The sequence below is a fragment of the Panthera uncia genome (assembly GCF_023721935.1).
Source record: "Panthera uncia isolate 11264 chromosome D3 unlocalized genomic scaffold, Puncia_PCG_1.0 HiC_scaffold_8, whole genome shotgun sequence".
In the NCBI taxonomy this organism is placed as follows: Eukaryota; Metazoa; Chordata; class Mammalia; order Carnivora; family Felidae; genus Panthera; species Panthera uncia.
Genome location: NW_026057586.1, coordinates 53,389,958 through 53,407,861, shown reverse-complemented (window position 1 = coordinate 53,407,861; position 17,904 = coordinate 53,389,958). Strand labels below are relative to the sequence as shown.

At 40.9% G+C, this 17,904-nt stretch overlaps 1 protein-coding gene across 5 annotated transcripts in view; it reads left to right on the top strand.

Moving 5' to 3' along the window:
- The window catches only part of DLGAP1 (DLG associated protein 1), a 933,957-nt gene that overhangs the window by 648,536 nt on the left and 267,517 nt on the right, over nucleotides 1–17,904 (top strand). For 2 of the 5 annotated variants that reach the window (XM_049619701.1, XM_049619700.1), the window contains exon 2: nucleotides 13,851–13,964. The exons of the other annotated variants lie outside the window; for them this stretch is intronic. In XM_049619701.1, coding sequence (XP_049475658.1) covers nucleotides 13,851–13,964 — 114 coding nt within the window. The remainder of the gene's footprint in view (nucleotides 1–13,850; nucleotides 13,965–17,904) is intronic. 5 annotated transcript variants of the gene reach the window in all.

Sequence of the window (17,904 nt, the reverse complement as noted above, 5' to 3'; positions counted from 1 at the left end):
ATGCTTGGATTCCAAAACCCTGTTACATCATAACACCCAAAATTGGAGAGAAGACGGAAAACATATCTTGCAAGCCTCGTCCACATGTTTGGCACCCCCTCACAAAACCCCTGTGCCATTTTATTAAAACACTTTTTCACACGTAGCAGTTGGATCTAATGAGAGGCTGAACCTTGCCTTTGTGGTAGAAATTGATTTATTTTTCCCCTTCATTCTGAGTTCTCCGGGAGCCCGCCCCAGGCCTTCGAGAGCCTGCTTCATTGTTCGTCATTAGTATTTATCACTTTTACAGAATGCCACGGGGTGCTCAGAACTCTAGCGTGCTATTCAAAAGAAAACACAAAATCCCTGCTCTTGGGGGTGGGGGTGGAGTGGGGGGAAACCATTAAAAGCATTCACGGAATCTAAGAAAAGGAAAATACAATCGTGATGAAACAATGTGTCCAGTAGGAAAGCCACGCAGGCTACCTTTGAGAGGTACATTCCAAGGGGAGACGGAAGAATGTGTGGTTGAGGACTCTCTCCTTCTGAATCTGACCACCCTCTGCGATGACTTCTGGTCAGTGCGCCAGCTCAGAGCAGGAGCAGGTGGCAAGCCCGAAATGGAGCAAGCCAGGTATTCAAGTCACATAACAGGAGGGGCGAAAAAGTGCAATGCCTCCTCGGTGGGCCGGGGCACCACTCACCTGCCATCTGTGTGACAGCATTCAGAGTCGGGAGGGTGCTTGAGAAGGGAAGAAAGAGAATCTAATCCCACTACCTTTTATGAGTACTCAGAGAAAACATCTATAAAAACTGAGGATAAAAATGTTGCATAGTGATGTGCTCTCGCACAGACCTGATTTCCTCTTTCATATCACCCAATAAATGCAATTTCCTCCTAAAGTGTATTTTTTTTAATAAAGAAAATCAGTGGGATTCTACGATAGGTATATTTTTCTGGGAGGGAAAGTGATGCATTTGGTTTCATTTCCTCCTGGTGTCATAATCCTTTGCCATCAGCAATGCTACCAAGATTGGAACACTGATTTTAATATTTCGTACTTTAATTGACTGTAGTTCTCCCGTATATCTACTCAGTTTGAAATTTTGGATGACAGTATGTTTTCAGCTCAACCTATTTTAATTCTTATTCTAGATTCTGTGGAATCATATGACAGCAGGTTTAAGGCTGATATTAACCACTTCTTATTTTTGGCAGGTTGGTATAAACATTATTAAATAGGTCTATAAAGTCAGGTAAAATACGCTCATGCCTGCCACGTAGCATACACCCAATAAATAGCTTATGAAGGAAAGGTGGGGGAAAGTACATAATTAGAAGGGTGAACAAAGAGAAAATTCTCCATATGCAATTACAAGAAACTCCTTCTGTCCCGGTTTAGGTTTCCATTAAATTCACTACAGCCACCAAGAAGTAAAACTCAAGTGAGATGCCCTTATACATCCAGCGATGGCGATTGGTTCCAAAAGTGCTAGAGTTTGTAGGTTAGAAAGGAGAATAATTTATGTGAAGTCCTCCTGACATAAAACTTGCCTTTCTTATATAACATAAATGGTAAATGTGGCATTAGAGTTCTGCTTCTTTCTCCAAAGGGTATTTTTTAAAAAGCACCCACAAATGTCATCCCATCTATTTTTAAGCAGAGCGCTGCCGGGGAACCAGCTGAATCGTGTAAACCCAATGGGAAAATTCTACGTTTAAATAAGCTATTCTACCTCATTGAAAATAAGCGGTGCAGAATGACACAGAACATATGGGTTTTTGCATACAGTTACGTGTAAGTGTTCTTAACTTTGAATATAAAATCCCAGCCCAAGCTGGAAAACAGGAAAGCAAAATATATTCTTTAGTAATGGCTCTTTAGCGATTCCAACTTCTGATTCTCCCACCCAACTTTTATCAATTTCCAGTGAAAACCTATTCCTTGGGTTTTCTTTGCAAGTGTCAGAGCAGTATTTGTAGGTTGAGACAATGTAGATTGTAGATCTACAATCAGATTGTAGATTGAGACAATGTAACTACAATAGAAATTCTACAAGAGAGACCTACACTAGCTGTAAATTTGGGGGGTTTTCATAGATTTCATTTTTTAATGGATTTGGGGTTTTTCCACAAATTTCTTAATAAACATTATATATGTGAATTCTGAAAAAAAAATACAAACAGTACAAAATGATATAGAGTTAGAAGGAAAAGCCCCGTTTCCCAGTCTCCCCATGCCTACTTCCTAAAGACAACCATGACTATTATCATTTTAACATTTTCCTTCTGACATTTTATGCATGTATCCAAACACAAAAATATACGTGTATGTGCATATATACACACCATATATGCGCATTTATTTTCTTTCTTTTTAACAACCCGTATGATACTGTAAGTTAATATTCAGCGCTTGACTCTTTTACCTTTATAATTATGTTGGTCTTCTTTTCATGGCAGTATATAGAGATCACCTCGTTCTCTTTTTCTTTCTTTTCAGACTTTTATTTAAATTCCAGCTAGTTAACCTACAGTGCAATATTGGTTTCGGGAGTAGAACCCAGTCATCCATCATTTACATACAACACCCAGTGCTCATCCCAACAAGTGCCCTCCTAATGCCCATCACTTATTTAGCCCATCCCCCACCAACCTCCCTCCATTAACTCTCAGTTTATTCTTTTTCTTTATGTTTATTTATTTATTTTTGAGAGAGAGAGAGAGAACTAGAGCACATGCATGAGTGGGGGAGGGGCACAGAGAGAAGGAGACACAGAATCCCAAGCGGGGTTCGCGCTGTCAGCACAGAGCCTGACCCCGGGGCTCGAACTCTCGAAATGTGAGATTACGACCTGAGCTAAAATCAAGAGTCAAGCACTTAACCAACTGAGCCACCCAGGTACTCCATCCTTATCTTTAAGCGTCTCTCATGATTTGTTTCCCCCTCTCTCTCTTTTTCCTCCACTGCCCATATATTCATCTATTTTGTTTCTTAAGTTCTACATATGAGTAAAATCATATGCTATTTGTCTTTCTCTGGCTGACTTATTTCACTTAGCATAATACACTCTAGCTCCAGCCATGTCATTGCAAATGGCAAGATTGCATTCTTTTTGATTGCCAAGTAATACTCCATTGCATATACATATATATATATATGTATATGTATATGTATAGATATAGATATCTATCTATATCTATGTATATATCTATCTATATGTATACATATGTGTATACATACATATATATACATATATACATATCTATCTATATGTATAGATAGATACATGTATATCTATCTATACGTATAGATAGTCTATATCTATATAGATAGTATAGTATACGTATAGATAGATAGATATATCTATATATATCACATCTTCTTTATCCATTCATTAGTCAATGGACATTTGGGTTCTCTCCATAGTTTGGCTGTTGTTAATAATGCTGCTAGAAACATTGGAGTGCATGTACCCCTTCAAATATGTACTTTTATACCCTTTAGGTACCTCATTCTTCTTAATAACTGTAAAATTCTTCATTATATGGGAGTATTCATTCCTTTAGCAAATGTTTAATGCTCATCTACCATGTGTCAGGCACACTTTCAGACACTAAGCATACAAAATTGAATAAGACAAAATCCCTGCTTCATGAAAAAAACATTCTACTATATTTTAACATTTGAGGAACTAGAATATTAACAATACATATTGAGCACCATTAGTCACTATCACGTTTGTGGCTTTTACAAACAGTGCTGTAATACATCACCCAGTAAATAAATCTTGATCCTAATTTATCAGTTGAGTAAATGGCAGATGTTATTTTTATTCATTCAGTCTTTCAGTCAATTCTTTCTTCATACTGTCAACTTCTCCAGGAATGGATTGTGACTTTTTCATTGTTAATTAAATTAATGCAGGAATAGAATTTTTATACTTAGATACTCTACCTTTGTAAATCTACCCCCTCAAGTACCTTAATAAAGATGTTAAAATTTATCTGAAGTGAATCCTTCTGAACCAGCCTATAATGCTCTGAAGGGGAATTAGGTCAAATGAGCCAGTTTCTCTCCACTTTTATTGATCATATGTGCTAGAAACTTCTGATTTAAATATTTCATGATAACCAAATACCTTCCGGACACCATTTTTATGTCTCCTTTTGGTTTCTGTGTAGCATAAGAACAAAGGAAAGATGTTTTTGTAAATCAAACAAAACAAATAAATATATTTCTCCATTCGTAGAAAATTATGCTTTCTACAAAATTGGGCAAAAAAAAATCAATTTCTATTTCTATGATTCTCATTCAAAAACCTATCCCTGAGTTTCTATTGTCTTTATGCCCCATCTATTTATTACAATTGAAATCAGGTCAAAATTTACATCTAGGAGTGCCTCAGACAAGAAGAGAAGGAACGCGAATTGCCAGATAGTGGGTGCACCAGGGAGAAAGTAGCCTCACCCCCTCTACCTCAGTGGTTGGAGGGGAGGGTCCCCCATTTCCTGCCTCCTACTCCACGATATCCTACCCACCCGCAGAAAGTATTCTCTATGTTTCAGACTTCCAGTGGTATCAAAGACATTTGACCAGTTTGGGTAGAAACTAGGAAGCCACTTAAATTTTTTTTTTTTTTCTAAGAACTATGTCCTCCTAGGAAAAAAAGTTCTCTGTGGACTTCTGACACAAAACGATTTGTTTTGTTTTGTTTTGTTTCATTTTCTGGCTGTTATCCAAATCTGTCTCAGGGAAAACAAAAATAATTCCTTTTCGTCAAATGGGATATCATAAATGGAGCTTAATTTAATGCTTTTCTATTAATTCAAAATTTTTACTCTGCACAAACAATTGAAAACTTGAGTGGGAGGCTAAGTGCCCACTCATCCAGCTGTAGTGAGGAGTGTATGAATTGTGTATGAATTGAGCAATCCATATGCATTGTTACTAGGGGAAGCATGAATAGTTGAAGAAACTGAATCAGGTCAGTTTGACTTATAACCAGAAAGGTAAAGGAAGGAAAAAAAAAAAAAAGAGGGACCCCAAACAACCTTTCTCAAAGTAAATTTATCTGTGGTATTAATGTCTATAGGTAATTCACAACTCCTGTTACAGGAAAAACGGCATCCTTGAATTTGAAATATGCGTATGTGTTCATGTGCGTGTGAGAGAGGAGATACTGAAGACAGAGTTCCCGTCAATATTTGGCAATAGAGAGAATAAGGGGGTGTGCGTGCCATTTCGCAAAGATTCTGTTACATCCAAAGATGATCATTTACTACCTTGACTAAGACATTCTTACCTCATTACAGTTTTTTCTGTGAAAGGTTGGCATGACCTGGGTTTATGATATGAAATGCAAGCCATGTGACACATACCTATCTTTATAGATCGATGCCACCTTCATTGCTCTATTACGGTCTTTCATTTGCACAGATTCCTGGAGTAAAACAAATAATGACATAGGCTTGACACAAAGAGGGAGCTCCCAGAGACTGTGTTTTGTTATGATTCTTCCCTTCTACACATAAAGGCCACCCTCCATTTGTCCTCTGCATATCCAGATAGGGAGATCAAGATAGTGTTACCAATCGTGAAAAGCCCTCATACAGATTAACCATCTTTCATTTTGTTGAGTCCAACGGATGGATAAATAGTTGCAATATAATGGAGCTGAAACACAGGTCCGAGAGAGAAGAGAGCTGAATTCTAGCTCAATTCTGCCACTTAGTAGCCATATAAACTGTAGTTTACATTCTAGGTGTCAGTTTCTTTGTGTGTTAATGATGATATTTATCAAAACATGATTTGAATAGGTGCCCGTCTAAAGAAAAGGAATAGAATTGGAAAAACTGAGTGTTACACTCAGGTTTCCTTATTGGCAGACATCCTGTCATCTTTACGATGCTGATATGGACAACAACTCTCTAAGAAAACGATATAGGATAGAGCATGTCCTGAAACCCTTCTATCTTGAAACCTTCTTCCGTGACACACATCTGTGGATGAGTGATCCATGGAGTGTGTTTTCGAATATACTGGGTAAGATGGCAATTTTAGGATTCTGCTTCTCTGGTCCTGCCACAATCTGGTGATGGGGCTATGTGGGCCTAGTGGCATTCCACTGACCCTGCTGTGGAATGTGGTTGTGGTTCCCTGGAGACCTTCACAGAAAAAATCCAACTTCAGCTCCCTGGAGGCCACCAAGGCCTCTCCTCTGGAGGCTGGTCATATGTCCACCCCCTGCCAAATCCACCACAGATACTATACCCACCCCCATCAGCTTCTTCATGGACAGGACCCCTCCTGACATGTTACGTTGAGGTCCCTCTTACTTGCCCACGTTGGATGCCATGTTTCTTCCCCACCATTGGTGGAATAAAATCCAAGACTAAAGACCCCCACACTTACCTCTTAACCAATGAATAAATCAGGTATAACTCAGGTAATATAACAAAAGATTTCAGAGCACTTTTATTTTATCTTGTTTTCCTATATCTTATTTGGATTATTTCTTATATCTTATCTCCTATATCCGCTTGGAACTGGGTACGGAGACAGGAATAAGACATAGTTTCTGCCAGATGAATATCATCCCTCCTCTCGAGTTGCTTGCAGATTGGTGGGTGAGACAGCTTTGTCAATAAATGGTCCTAAAATATTGTGATAGTTTACATTAGTAGTATGTGCAGGTTGTTACAGTAAATTTTTTTTTTTAGGTTAGCTATATCACTGTTTGACTAAGACAGGTCCTGGTGGAATTCCTGGCCTTTTGGAATGTAGAGGGTTTAAATAAAAGATCTGAAGCTGTGATTTATTTCATGCAGAGTGACGTTTCAGGTGGCTAGATTTTCCTGTTCGCTTGCCAGCAAGAATCAAACGTTTTGTAAACGGCTTCCCTGCTCTTAAAAGCCTGTCAATTAAATTCTTGTGTCCAGGGCTCTGCTGGGCACTGGATGAGAAGCTGGCAGAGCAGAGTTTCACTCTCCTTGGATGGCCTTTGTGGACCTTCTGAACAGCTCATCAGGGAGCTGGTGTTTACACTTAGGTCTTTGACCCAAACTGACTCCTTAGAAGAATGCACGGAGCACACACAGCTCATGACTGAAGAGAATCTATATAACAATGAGCACTGCGGTGACCCTTTTTGCCTCTGGGGTCCTGCGCCCACCACCCCAGAGGCTGCCACTTGAGGCCCCAACTGTGACGGTTAGTTCTGTGTGGCCACCTGGCCAGGCCAGAGTGCTCAACTATTTCATCAAACACTAACCTAGATGTCACTATGAAGGAATTTTGCAGATACGGCTAACATGTACCATCAGTTGGCTCTAAGGAAAGATTACCCCTGATGATGTGGGTGGGCTTCTTCCAATCAGTTAGTTCAAAGGCCTAAGAACAAAGCTGAGGCTTCCCTGAGCACAAGAAATTCTGCCTCAAGGCTCAGCTCCTGCCAGACTTTGCAGCCCCCCAGCCTGCCCTAAGGATTTCACACCTGTTGCCCCCTACAACCACGTGAGCGAATTCCTCAAAACAAACCTCTGTTTTTTTCTGTTCTGCTCTGAGAACCTTGTGGTTGACCCACCGTCCCTTACATGCCAGCCTCTGGGCCGACCCTGGAGATTTTCCCAAGTGCACTCTCTCCCCCATCCGAAGCCCCTTCCCACCCCTAGGCTGAAAAGGCCTTGAAACTATTACATATTCTAGTACAATTCATCTCTGTTATGAATTAAGTAGGCTGTTAAAAGATGTTGTGTTCATTGGACTAAAATCACATGTCTGGGAAGTAGCAGTCAAATTTGAATCCAGATTTACCTGATCCCAAACTCTATCCTATATTCATTGCACCATGTTCCTCCCCTGTAAGAAAATAATGACCTGGGTAAGAATTACCTGGTAGGAAAATATTCCATTTTTTCCTGTGCCACTTTTGTATGTGGAAGGATTTAAACATTACCTAAATGAGAGATGTGTCATGCTGACATCAAATATCTTATAAATTAGATTAAAAAGACAGGATTGTTCTAAGGTGAATGGAAGCCTTTTTAAAATTTATTTATTTATTTATTTATTTATTTATTTATTTTAGCTTTTAAAAATGTTTTGAACCCCACCGCTCCTGGCCCTCGGAGGCTGATACATCAACAACATGCAAAGCATTTCAACCATCAGGCTGCCTTGATCTGGCTTTGCAGAGGTGGTCCTGACCTATCTGATGGACTCTTTTTTTTTTTTTAATTTTTTTTTAACATTTATTTATTTTTGAGACAGAGAGAGACAGAGCATGAACGGGGGAGGGGCAGAGACAGAGGGAGACACAGAACCAGAAGCAGGCTCCAGGCTGATGGCCCAGAGCCTGACGCGGGGCTCGAACTCACGGACCGCAAGATCGTGACCTGAGCCGAAGTCGGACGCTCAACCGACTGAGCCACCCAGGCGCCCCATCTGATGGACTCTTTCCATCTACTTAGGCATCCCTGACCCTCGCCAGTGCACTCTCTGACTCTCAGCTACACAGGGACCCAGTCAAAAAAAGGACGCTCCTATCATCCTCATTCTGAAGTTAGCTTTTAAGAAAGATTCTTCTCCAAATTTTCAGTCAGTGAAAGTAAAGATAACTAAGAGTCAGAGAGCTCAACTCTAGAAGTATTACTTTAGGGTCTCAAAGCTATCCATTCAACAAACGCATATTAAACATTTACTTCATAGGAGGCACTTTGGGAGAAACAAAGATGAATCGCATTGCCCTATGATTAATAATGAACGTGGCAGTTGTTCTGTGCCGGACGTTCTAAAAACAGTGCTTTTCACGCCAATGAAAGCAACCAATTAGTGGCTAGTGAAATCAATTCAGTGGGTCACAAACAACATTATTTTTAATTAAATAGAATACAATAGAAGAGAATAGGAAAGAAGATAGAGTACATGGCACACAGAGAGGTTAAGTCTTTCTTTCTTTTAGTTGTATATGTGCATATACTGGTTTCTAAAGGCAGATGTATTTCTTACCATGAAAGGTAGTCAAAAACCATTTAAAAGCTACCGAGAGAGAGAGAGAGAGAGAGAGAGAGAGAAGAAAACATAAGCTTTGCTCTCAAGAAGCTTGCATCTTGCGGGGAAGACAAAGGTAATTAATGAACAGCAGAACCCTTCGTCTAAAGCAGACTATGACTAAGGGGTACAATGAATGTTGCTGATTTAGTGTTCCTATGAGATTTAGGCCAGGCAAAACTCACCGTGACAGCTCATTACTTCTTCCTCCTTGAAAAATTCCTCACTCGGCTTCCAGGACAACATACCTCGCCGATCTTTGTCATACTCCCTTGCCTATTCCTCCTTAGCTCCCCATCTCCTGTGGTTGGGTCCATGCCAGACGGGCACAGCTCTTGGACCACTTTTCTCTACTACCAACACTAATTTCTTAGGTCACTCAGTCATTATCTGAGCTTTCAATACCATGTGAGTGCCCACGTTTGTTTTTGCGGCCCAGATGGCCTGAACTCCCAGACTTGCATATCCAGGGCCCTATTCAACCTCTCTACTTGGAGGTCTCATGGGCATCTCACACAGAATATGTCCCACAGTAAGCTCCTAATCTTTGTCACCCAAGTCCGCACCTCCCTTGGATTTTTCTCATCACAGCTAATGGGAATTCAATTTTTCCAGCTGATTCGGCCAAAAATCCTGGCATTGTTTTGACTCTCCTGTTTCTCTCAATTTCCACGTCCAAATCATCATTGAGAAGCCTCTGGGCTCTACCTTCTCCTCACCTCCTCGGCTACCACTGTTTTTCACCTTCAACTCTCATCTGGTTTAGTGCATGAGCCTCCAGATTCTTCCCTGGAGTCTACCTTATCCCCTCTAGCAACCTCAACTCAGCAAGTCGAATGATCCCTTTATTTATTTATTTTTTTAAGTAGGTTCCACACCCAGTGTGGAGCTTGAACTCATGATCCAGAGATCAAGAGTCCCATGCTCTACCAACTGAGTCAGCCGGGTGCCCCACCAAGTGATCCTTTTAAACCAGGACTTCTGGTATCTCTCATCAGAACCTCCAATCTCTTACCATCTCAAGGAGTAAATGCCACAGTGCTTACCATGGCCTGTGAAGCCCAGTGATCTGGACCCCATGCCCACCCATCACCCCTCTTGTTCTCACCTGCTATCTCCTCTCACTCCACTTCCCCACCAGCCTCCTCAAGGCAGCATGGCAGGCAGACCTCCCCAGCGGGACCTTCTCACTCTTCTTTCTGCTCCACGTACTCACCCTACAGATCTGCAAGCTGACTTCCTCCCCGTTCAACCCTTACTCAAGGTCACCTTCTCAGGGAGGCCTCCGGGGGCCATGCTCTGCAGCGTGGCAAATGGCACAACTATCCCTCCTCCACATGCACACTCTGCTCCCCTCTCCTGCTTTCCTTTCCTCTATGCCAAAGCTCACTATCTAACGTACATTTTATTCACTGTATTCATGCCTGTCTTCCTCCCTCCCCATTCTACATTGCGGTACCCCCAGTACCTAAAGCAGTGCCTACGTCACAGTAATAGGCTCAATAAGTGTGCACTGGATAAATGAACAATGGCTTTAAAGTATTTGAAAAAGTCACAAAAGAAATGACACCTTTAACTCCAGCTTAACCACCAAGTCGAAGAAGGTAATACCATAATAAAGTTTGGTCTAAGAAACCTCACCTCAAACTCTACAATGAATACTCCCGTTGGGACATTTCCTTTCGATGGAGCCTGAGCTAGTTTAGAAGTACTGGTTCAGATAGCTACTGAATGTGTGATACTCATCTACGTGCATGCTCGTATGGCAAGTTCTGTTAGTTCCGTATCATGTTGCCTAGAGGAAGTGGGTTGAAGTACAGCCTTAAAAGTACAAATCTCCAAAAGGCAATTTCCCCATATGAGATTATTAAATGGAATGTTGTATTACACATGTGCCTAAAGACACCCCAAATATTATTCCAGTCTCTCTAGATGTCAACAACTACATTCACATAATTTGAAAGAGGATATGTCATTGAATTAGAATGAATGGTGTTCATGAAGGAAAGATTCTATTTTGGTCCATTTGAATACAGTATACTTTTTTTTTAAGTTTATTTATTTATTTTGAGAGAGAGAGAGAGAGAGAGCATGAACAGGGGAAGGGCAGAGAGACAGGAAGAGGAGAATCCCAAGCAGGCTCCACGCTATCAGCGCAGAGCCAGAGGCAGGGCTTGAACCCATGAACGGTGAGATCATGACCTGAGCCGAGATCAAGAGTCAGACGCTTAACCCACTGAACCACCCAGGTGCCCCTGAATACAGTATAGTTTTAGGTGTCATGAATGTAATTTGGAATACAAAGACCGAACAGCACCGAGGTGCACTAGTAATCAGATGACAGTGATTTTTTTAAAAGAAGGATATTTTGAACTTTTTCTCTTCTCAAATCTATTGTTTTTTTTTTTCTACTATACACCAAACAGCTAAGTTAATGGTTCACAAGGGTAATAATCTATGAGCTCATTTGAGAAAACTTAGTATCCCAGACTTAATGGTAAACTAAAGGAAAATATTTGCTGAAATCTACTGCAAAAATTTGTAATTTTGAATTAAGTATTAATACTGGAGATGATTGACTTGATATTCTGTGGACTGCAAACTAGCTGTTCCAAGATTATCAGACTTGAAGTTCTAAGGAAAAAAGATCCATAGTCATAAACATTGACAAGCAGTGGGGGCTCAGAACTTCTGAGACACATAGAAGATTTTACCCAACACTGAAGTTCAGTTCTGATGAACTACATTTGGGCTTCTATCTACCTCAAGAGGAAGATCACCAACCTTCTACCCACATCTCTGCTTTTGAGCACCAGGCACAGAATTCTAATTTGCCTCAGGGAATTCAAGTTTTGGAATTATAGCTACAACCATAGGGGATGTAGTGGACAGACGTCATCACGTATGACTACACCACTAATGGGAAAATATGATGGCTCATCTAGCCATTGCAAACCATCAGATATGCCTCCAATATGCCTGAAAGACATGTGAGAAATGAGCAGTTGCATTAAAAGATAAGAAAGGGCTCCAAACTAGCTCATCTCCTATAAGTCAACGGAAATAAATGTGAGATACTTACTATAGACATAAACCTCTGCTGTTTTTAATCTTGCTCTCTTTTAGGATGCTTGTTTTCTTGCTTTTATTTCACAAAAACTAGTAGCCAACTATAACTGCTGGATGACAGGTGTTCTGTGGACATGATTTTTTCAAGTCTTTTGGTTCTTTCAAGCATCTACCCCTCTCTACTTGTTACGGTTTTCAAAATGTTACAGCGTTATAGCCCCCAGTAACTTAATGCTTGAGTTTTATGTTGAACGGAAAATTGCTGTTTTGAAACTTATGGACAGCAAAATGATATGATGAAAAGAACATAGAAATTTGAAACAAACCTGCCCTCCCATTCTAGTGTGACTTACCAGCTGTAAAACTTAGTGTAAGTTATTTAATAGCACCGAGTCTCAATTTTCTCATCTTTGCAATGGGATTAATACCAACAGAGGGTTTTGTATTGCATGAGGTAATATTTGCGTGTTGGGATTATACAATGGCCACTAGCAGGCCCTGAGGCTAGCTACTTCACTGTGGATGTACTGAATGAGAGAGGAAATATCTTTGACCCAGCATTCCAAGCAATGGTTGAGACGCTTGCTCACCCAGCATTCCAAGCAATGGCCGAGACGCTTGCTCACCCAGCATTCCAAGCAATGGTCGAGACGCTTGCTCACCGAATAGGCTTAGATCACGCTCTCAGCCTCAAGCCAAGCAGGGAACGTGATATGCTAATTGGCTTAGCCAATCCTCAAGTGCAGTTCCTTCTGGGGAGGAAGGGTTCTCCAGAGCAGAATCATGGGGTTGTAACTACAAGAACCAGAAGTAGAACCAGGGCAGCAAAACCCACAGATGTCCACCACCATCAAAATACAGGGGGGACGAGGAAGAAAATTAATTTTCCTCCCCTGTCCTGAAATTACATCAGAATGTGGTATTTTAGCTACTACTTCTTGATGTGGAATCGTAGATAGCAGCCCCTCTGATGTCAGCTATCACCTCAGTAACATTTTCCACCGGTCGCTAGGATCCCTCCTCTCCTTTGAGGGGTCACGGACCTCACCCCTCACATTTCTCCCACAATGCCTTTTCTCAATGGCATCCATGCACTTCACACACATGTACGTTCAACTCCTAAGGAACAGTTTCACCACCGGGGGAAGAAGATTTTTAAGAACAAAGCACAAACCCAGTAGGCAATTCAAACGTACTGAAATACTCTACTCAGCTTGACTTGCTCTAAAGCTGTTTTTCCCTTTCCTTCACTTATCCCCCAGATTTGCCCAATCCACTTAAAATTTGTAAATCCCGTTGAGACCAGAGGCTGTGTTTTATAAAATGCTTTTGGTGTATTTACCCGGCACCTACTATTGTGCTAAGTACCCTGTAGATTCCTGTAAACGTTGGTGGGTGAGGATAATTCCATAGGGGCACAGTGAGCGAATCACCATGGCCTAGTACTGTTTACAAAGTTCTATTTGAGGGTGTTTAATAATTTTTATTTGGAGGGTGATGTAGCAAAGGGTCTAATAAGCCTTATTTAAAAAGAGGTAGGTATTTACTCTTGTCCTTAAAAGGTAATTTTTAAGCAATCTGAAGCAAATGAAGGTTTACACCCGCTTTGGGTTTCATGGGGAGTTAGAAAGGGCGGTTGCCAGAGAAATCTGATTGGAAAACACCAGTCAGGCCTTGGGATCTGCACATCGCATAATTGTAATTTTCCTATTCTTGCTCTTTTTTTCTGCTTTTTGCTATGAGAAGAGCAAGCTTAAAAGGCTACAGGGACATTTATGCCAAGTCGCATTTGTCAAGTTGAAAGCTGTGTGGAGCAGAAAAGCAGTTCTCCCAGCTGTAAAGAAGATGCAGAGGACCCGAGTGAGTAGGGAATCTGAGAGCTCACTAAAAGTGCTTAGAAGGCCGATACATTCACGCCATTTCTGTAACAAGTTGTAGGCAGGCACTTGAAATCCAGGGTGAAGCCTCCTTATCACTGGGGTGCATCCAGGCCCCCAAAGCCATCCTTGAAAGGTGTCGTTGTCCTTCAAGTTTTCTACTCCCCGCAAAGCTGTCCATTTGTGTTTAAGCGCTGATAACAGCAGTTGGTAAGGGCACAATGAAACAGCGAGACAGCAAATGCTGTTTTACTTCCTACTTAAGTGTCTATTACTTTAAGCCCTCCTCATTGGTGCTAGCAAGTTAATGACAAGATAATATTTATGCTTATTTCAATGGTTACATTTTATGTTTCTTTTAAAAATACAGTTGAGTGGGAGCATAAGCTCCATTTTTTTTTCGTTTATTTGTTCAGTGACTCAATCATCATACATTCATCAGAGGCAGGGTGATATTAAAGCTGTGACGTCAGACAAATCCAGACTCCTACTCGTTATTATGACCTTGAGCGAGTCATTTCCGCTTTTGGAATCTAAGTTTTGTGGCAGTAAAATGGACATAGTAATGCCTGTTTCACAGGACTGCTGGAAGCACTTAAGTAAGGTATCTCTTCCAGCCCTCTGCGATTATTCCACAAATGTCAGATTACTCCATATATATCAAATCCCTAGCTCTCCTTTCATAAATACAGTTTTTCCTCCCCATATTTATCCTTCTTCATGAGCTCAGGTAAGACCAAGTAGGTTGACCCCCTCAGCCATAGCTCAGCGCCCTCATTTACCTGGTTCCTCTAATAGAAATACTCAGTTGCTGAAGGGATCGACAGATGCAGGGGTAGCCTTGCGAATATCAACCGATTATCGATCTCCACCATTTTAACCACTGCTCCAACTTGCCATATTGTCCTTATTTCTATCCCACCAATAAAATGCCTAACTTATTTCTCCTAGCTTCCTTGGTTCCTGACGAAATAGAACTTTGATTTCAGTCCCACCTCAGCCTTAGATTCTTGGGTTTTCCTCCCAAATGTCTGCCATCCCGACCTGCTCACAGAATTGCACTGGCCTACCCTGGTATATTTCAGGACATATGTTCCATTCCAGCTGTCCCAGCTTTCTAAGGGTCTGCATTCCTTTTGTGGCTCTCAGATTTCCCAAAATCTCACACATTTTCATTCCTCCAAACCTCACCATCCAACCTTCCATCTTGAGATAATCCGCTCTCCAGGAGTCACCCACACATGGCTTCATCTTCCAGCCACCATCTCTCAGACCATCACTGGCACAAAATGTCTGACTCTATCTACATGTAGTTACACTGTACTGACTGCAGCCCAGCAAAAGTGGGGGACCGAAACCACAGGTCCTTTGGAAGAGCCTTTTAAAAGTAAGCCTTCTCTTGTCTGAAATAGTATTTCTCATAAATTATACTTAAAGGCTTGTAGTCTTTCATTTGTTTTATTAACTTTTTTTCCTCTGGACAGAACTTAAAACTATATGGAGGGTTTTTTTTCTTATCTGAAATATGTATTCTTTAGATTGCCATAAAATAACAATTGTTATTCAAAAGACAGCCAAGATCTGATCTGAATATGGAGAGAAGCGGTGGGGGGGGGGGGACGGGGGGGGGGCGGGGGGGCGGGGGGAGGTGAGGGTGGTAAATCCCTGGACTGTGACAGTAGACCCCATCTTGGGTATAGTATCAACCTGTACTAACTACTAACCTCTCTGGACTTCAATTTCTTTTTTTGACAAGCTAAGATTATAATACTTCTTCTTATCCTTCAAGGTAGTTGGAAGGATCACGAGACATGTGAGCTTCTGTTTGTTTGCAAAAGCATGGCACAGATGAATGCTAATTATTATCATCAATTTGGTCACTATTAAATATGAACATTAAGTTCTATAACCAGTATCCCAGAATACATCCATGTCTTTTTATTTTTGCACATACTCTTTAAAAGGCATTTGATTCTAAGATAAATTTTTCATGCTTTGGCATCTTTGATACTGGAATGAATCATATCATCTAGGGAGAGTCAGAGTTTAGTTGGTGGCATTTCTTTCTTTCTTAGTGGCACAAAAAAACACCGAGGGTTTTGCAATGATATCTTAGATTCAGGACAATGTGGCATTTGGATATTAGAGGAAAGCTGAAGGAACTAAGTGTACTTTGTCTTTTCAAAATGGAAACTTCATTAACCAAGTGGGGATACGAGCCCCCAAAATCAGCAAAATGTTTGAGACATTCAGAACGGAAGGTATTATCTTGGGTCATATAACTTTTCAAGGTTCCTCATGGGAAAGACTTTTTAAGGACCCCTAGTTCATCACAGCTTTTCCTCACAGATCTCCCAGAACAAGTGTGATTCTCTTTTAAGTGAGTTTGGGGAAACCTAAAGGAGAGGGGAAATGGCAGCACCAGAAGACAGTCTACTTTTAAAGATCCTAAAAGAGAGATAAATACATTTTTGTGTATGAAACTTTTATATTTTTACATAGGATAATATGTATATTATATTATAAAGTATATAGTATATAGTATGTAGTATATATATATATATATATATATATATATAGTATATTCTTATACTAGAACATCTACATTTAAAAAAAATTTTTTTTAATGTTTATTTATTTTTGAGACAGAGAGAGACAGAGCATGAGCAGGAAAGGGGCAGAGAGAGAGGGAGACACAGACTCTGAAGTAAGCTCCAGGCTCTGAGCTATCAGCACAGAGCCTGACATGGGGCTCGAACCCATGGACAGTGAGGTCATGACCTAAGCCAAAGTTGGATGCCCAACTGACTGAGACACCCAGGTGCCCCGTAGAACATCTATCTACTTTAATGAGCCGAAGATCCTCAGCTAAAATACCGCTGCTTTTTAATCCCCAATATATTTATGGCTGGCCGTACTTTAAAAGTAGCCATAAAGAGACAGCTTTCTAACCTTTTTCTCAGATTTTTATGATGTTTTGAAGTCCACAAACTATATTCACACACATTATTTCTATTCATTACACCTCTATTATCACCCCCATTTTAGAGATGGAAAATCTGAATCAAAGAAGTGAAGTGACTTATCCAAGATCACACACAGTGAGTGAAAACAAAGCTGTTGTTGGAATTCATTCATTCATTTAGTGTCACGTTTACCCAGAAACCTCTGGTCTTTCTGGCAATGTACTAAGCCCTAGAAATAGCGAGGTAAACAGTAATAAGTGTTCCCCCCCTTTTCCCTTTCAACCCCCCCACCACCACCTCTGTGACTCAGCACTGCACAGAGCAGAACCTTCATGCAGCCCAGAGGCCCCCTCACCCCCACCTCTTGGCCTTGACAGCCCTCATACATCTGGAAGGCACAGGTTTGGGGTCAAAGTTTTAAAACAAAACAAAACTTTGAATACAAAAATAGTTCCTAGGGAGGTGTTTCTTTTGTTTGTTTGGTTGGCCGTTTTTTTTTTCCTCTCTAAAATTTCTGCTTTGTAAGCCAAAAAGAGGCATTTAGGATTCAATCACTGGGAAGCCAGGTAAACTTCCGGTGGCCTAAAGGCTGCAGGCTTCCCTCTCAATCCTGCAGAATAGAGATGAGACCCCAGGACAGAGAGCTGGGAGTACTTCCTGATGGGAACTCTCACTTAAAATTGATGGGAGTAGACAGTATATTAGGACTTTATGTTTTCGCTTAATATATTTCAATTATTCCTGCTCCTCCCTTGAGAAAGAAAATTGGAAGCAGGCATCAGAGTCTTCTTGGAAAGCCAATGTCATCCCTTGGAGGGGTGGGGAGGGAGTGTGTGTGTGCTAACAATAGTCCAGAGCTCCCCAAAAATACCTTTGCTGAACACTCCCTATGCTCTTGGGCACATTACTTCATTTAATCCAGGCATAACTCTATGGGTAGGAAACAGACAAGAAAAT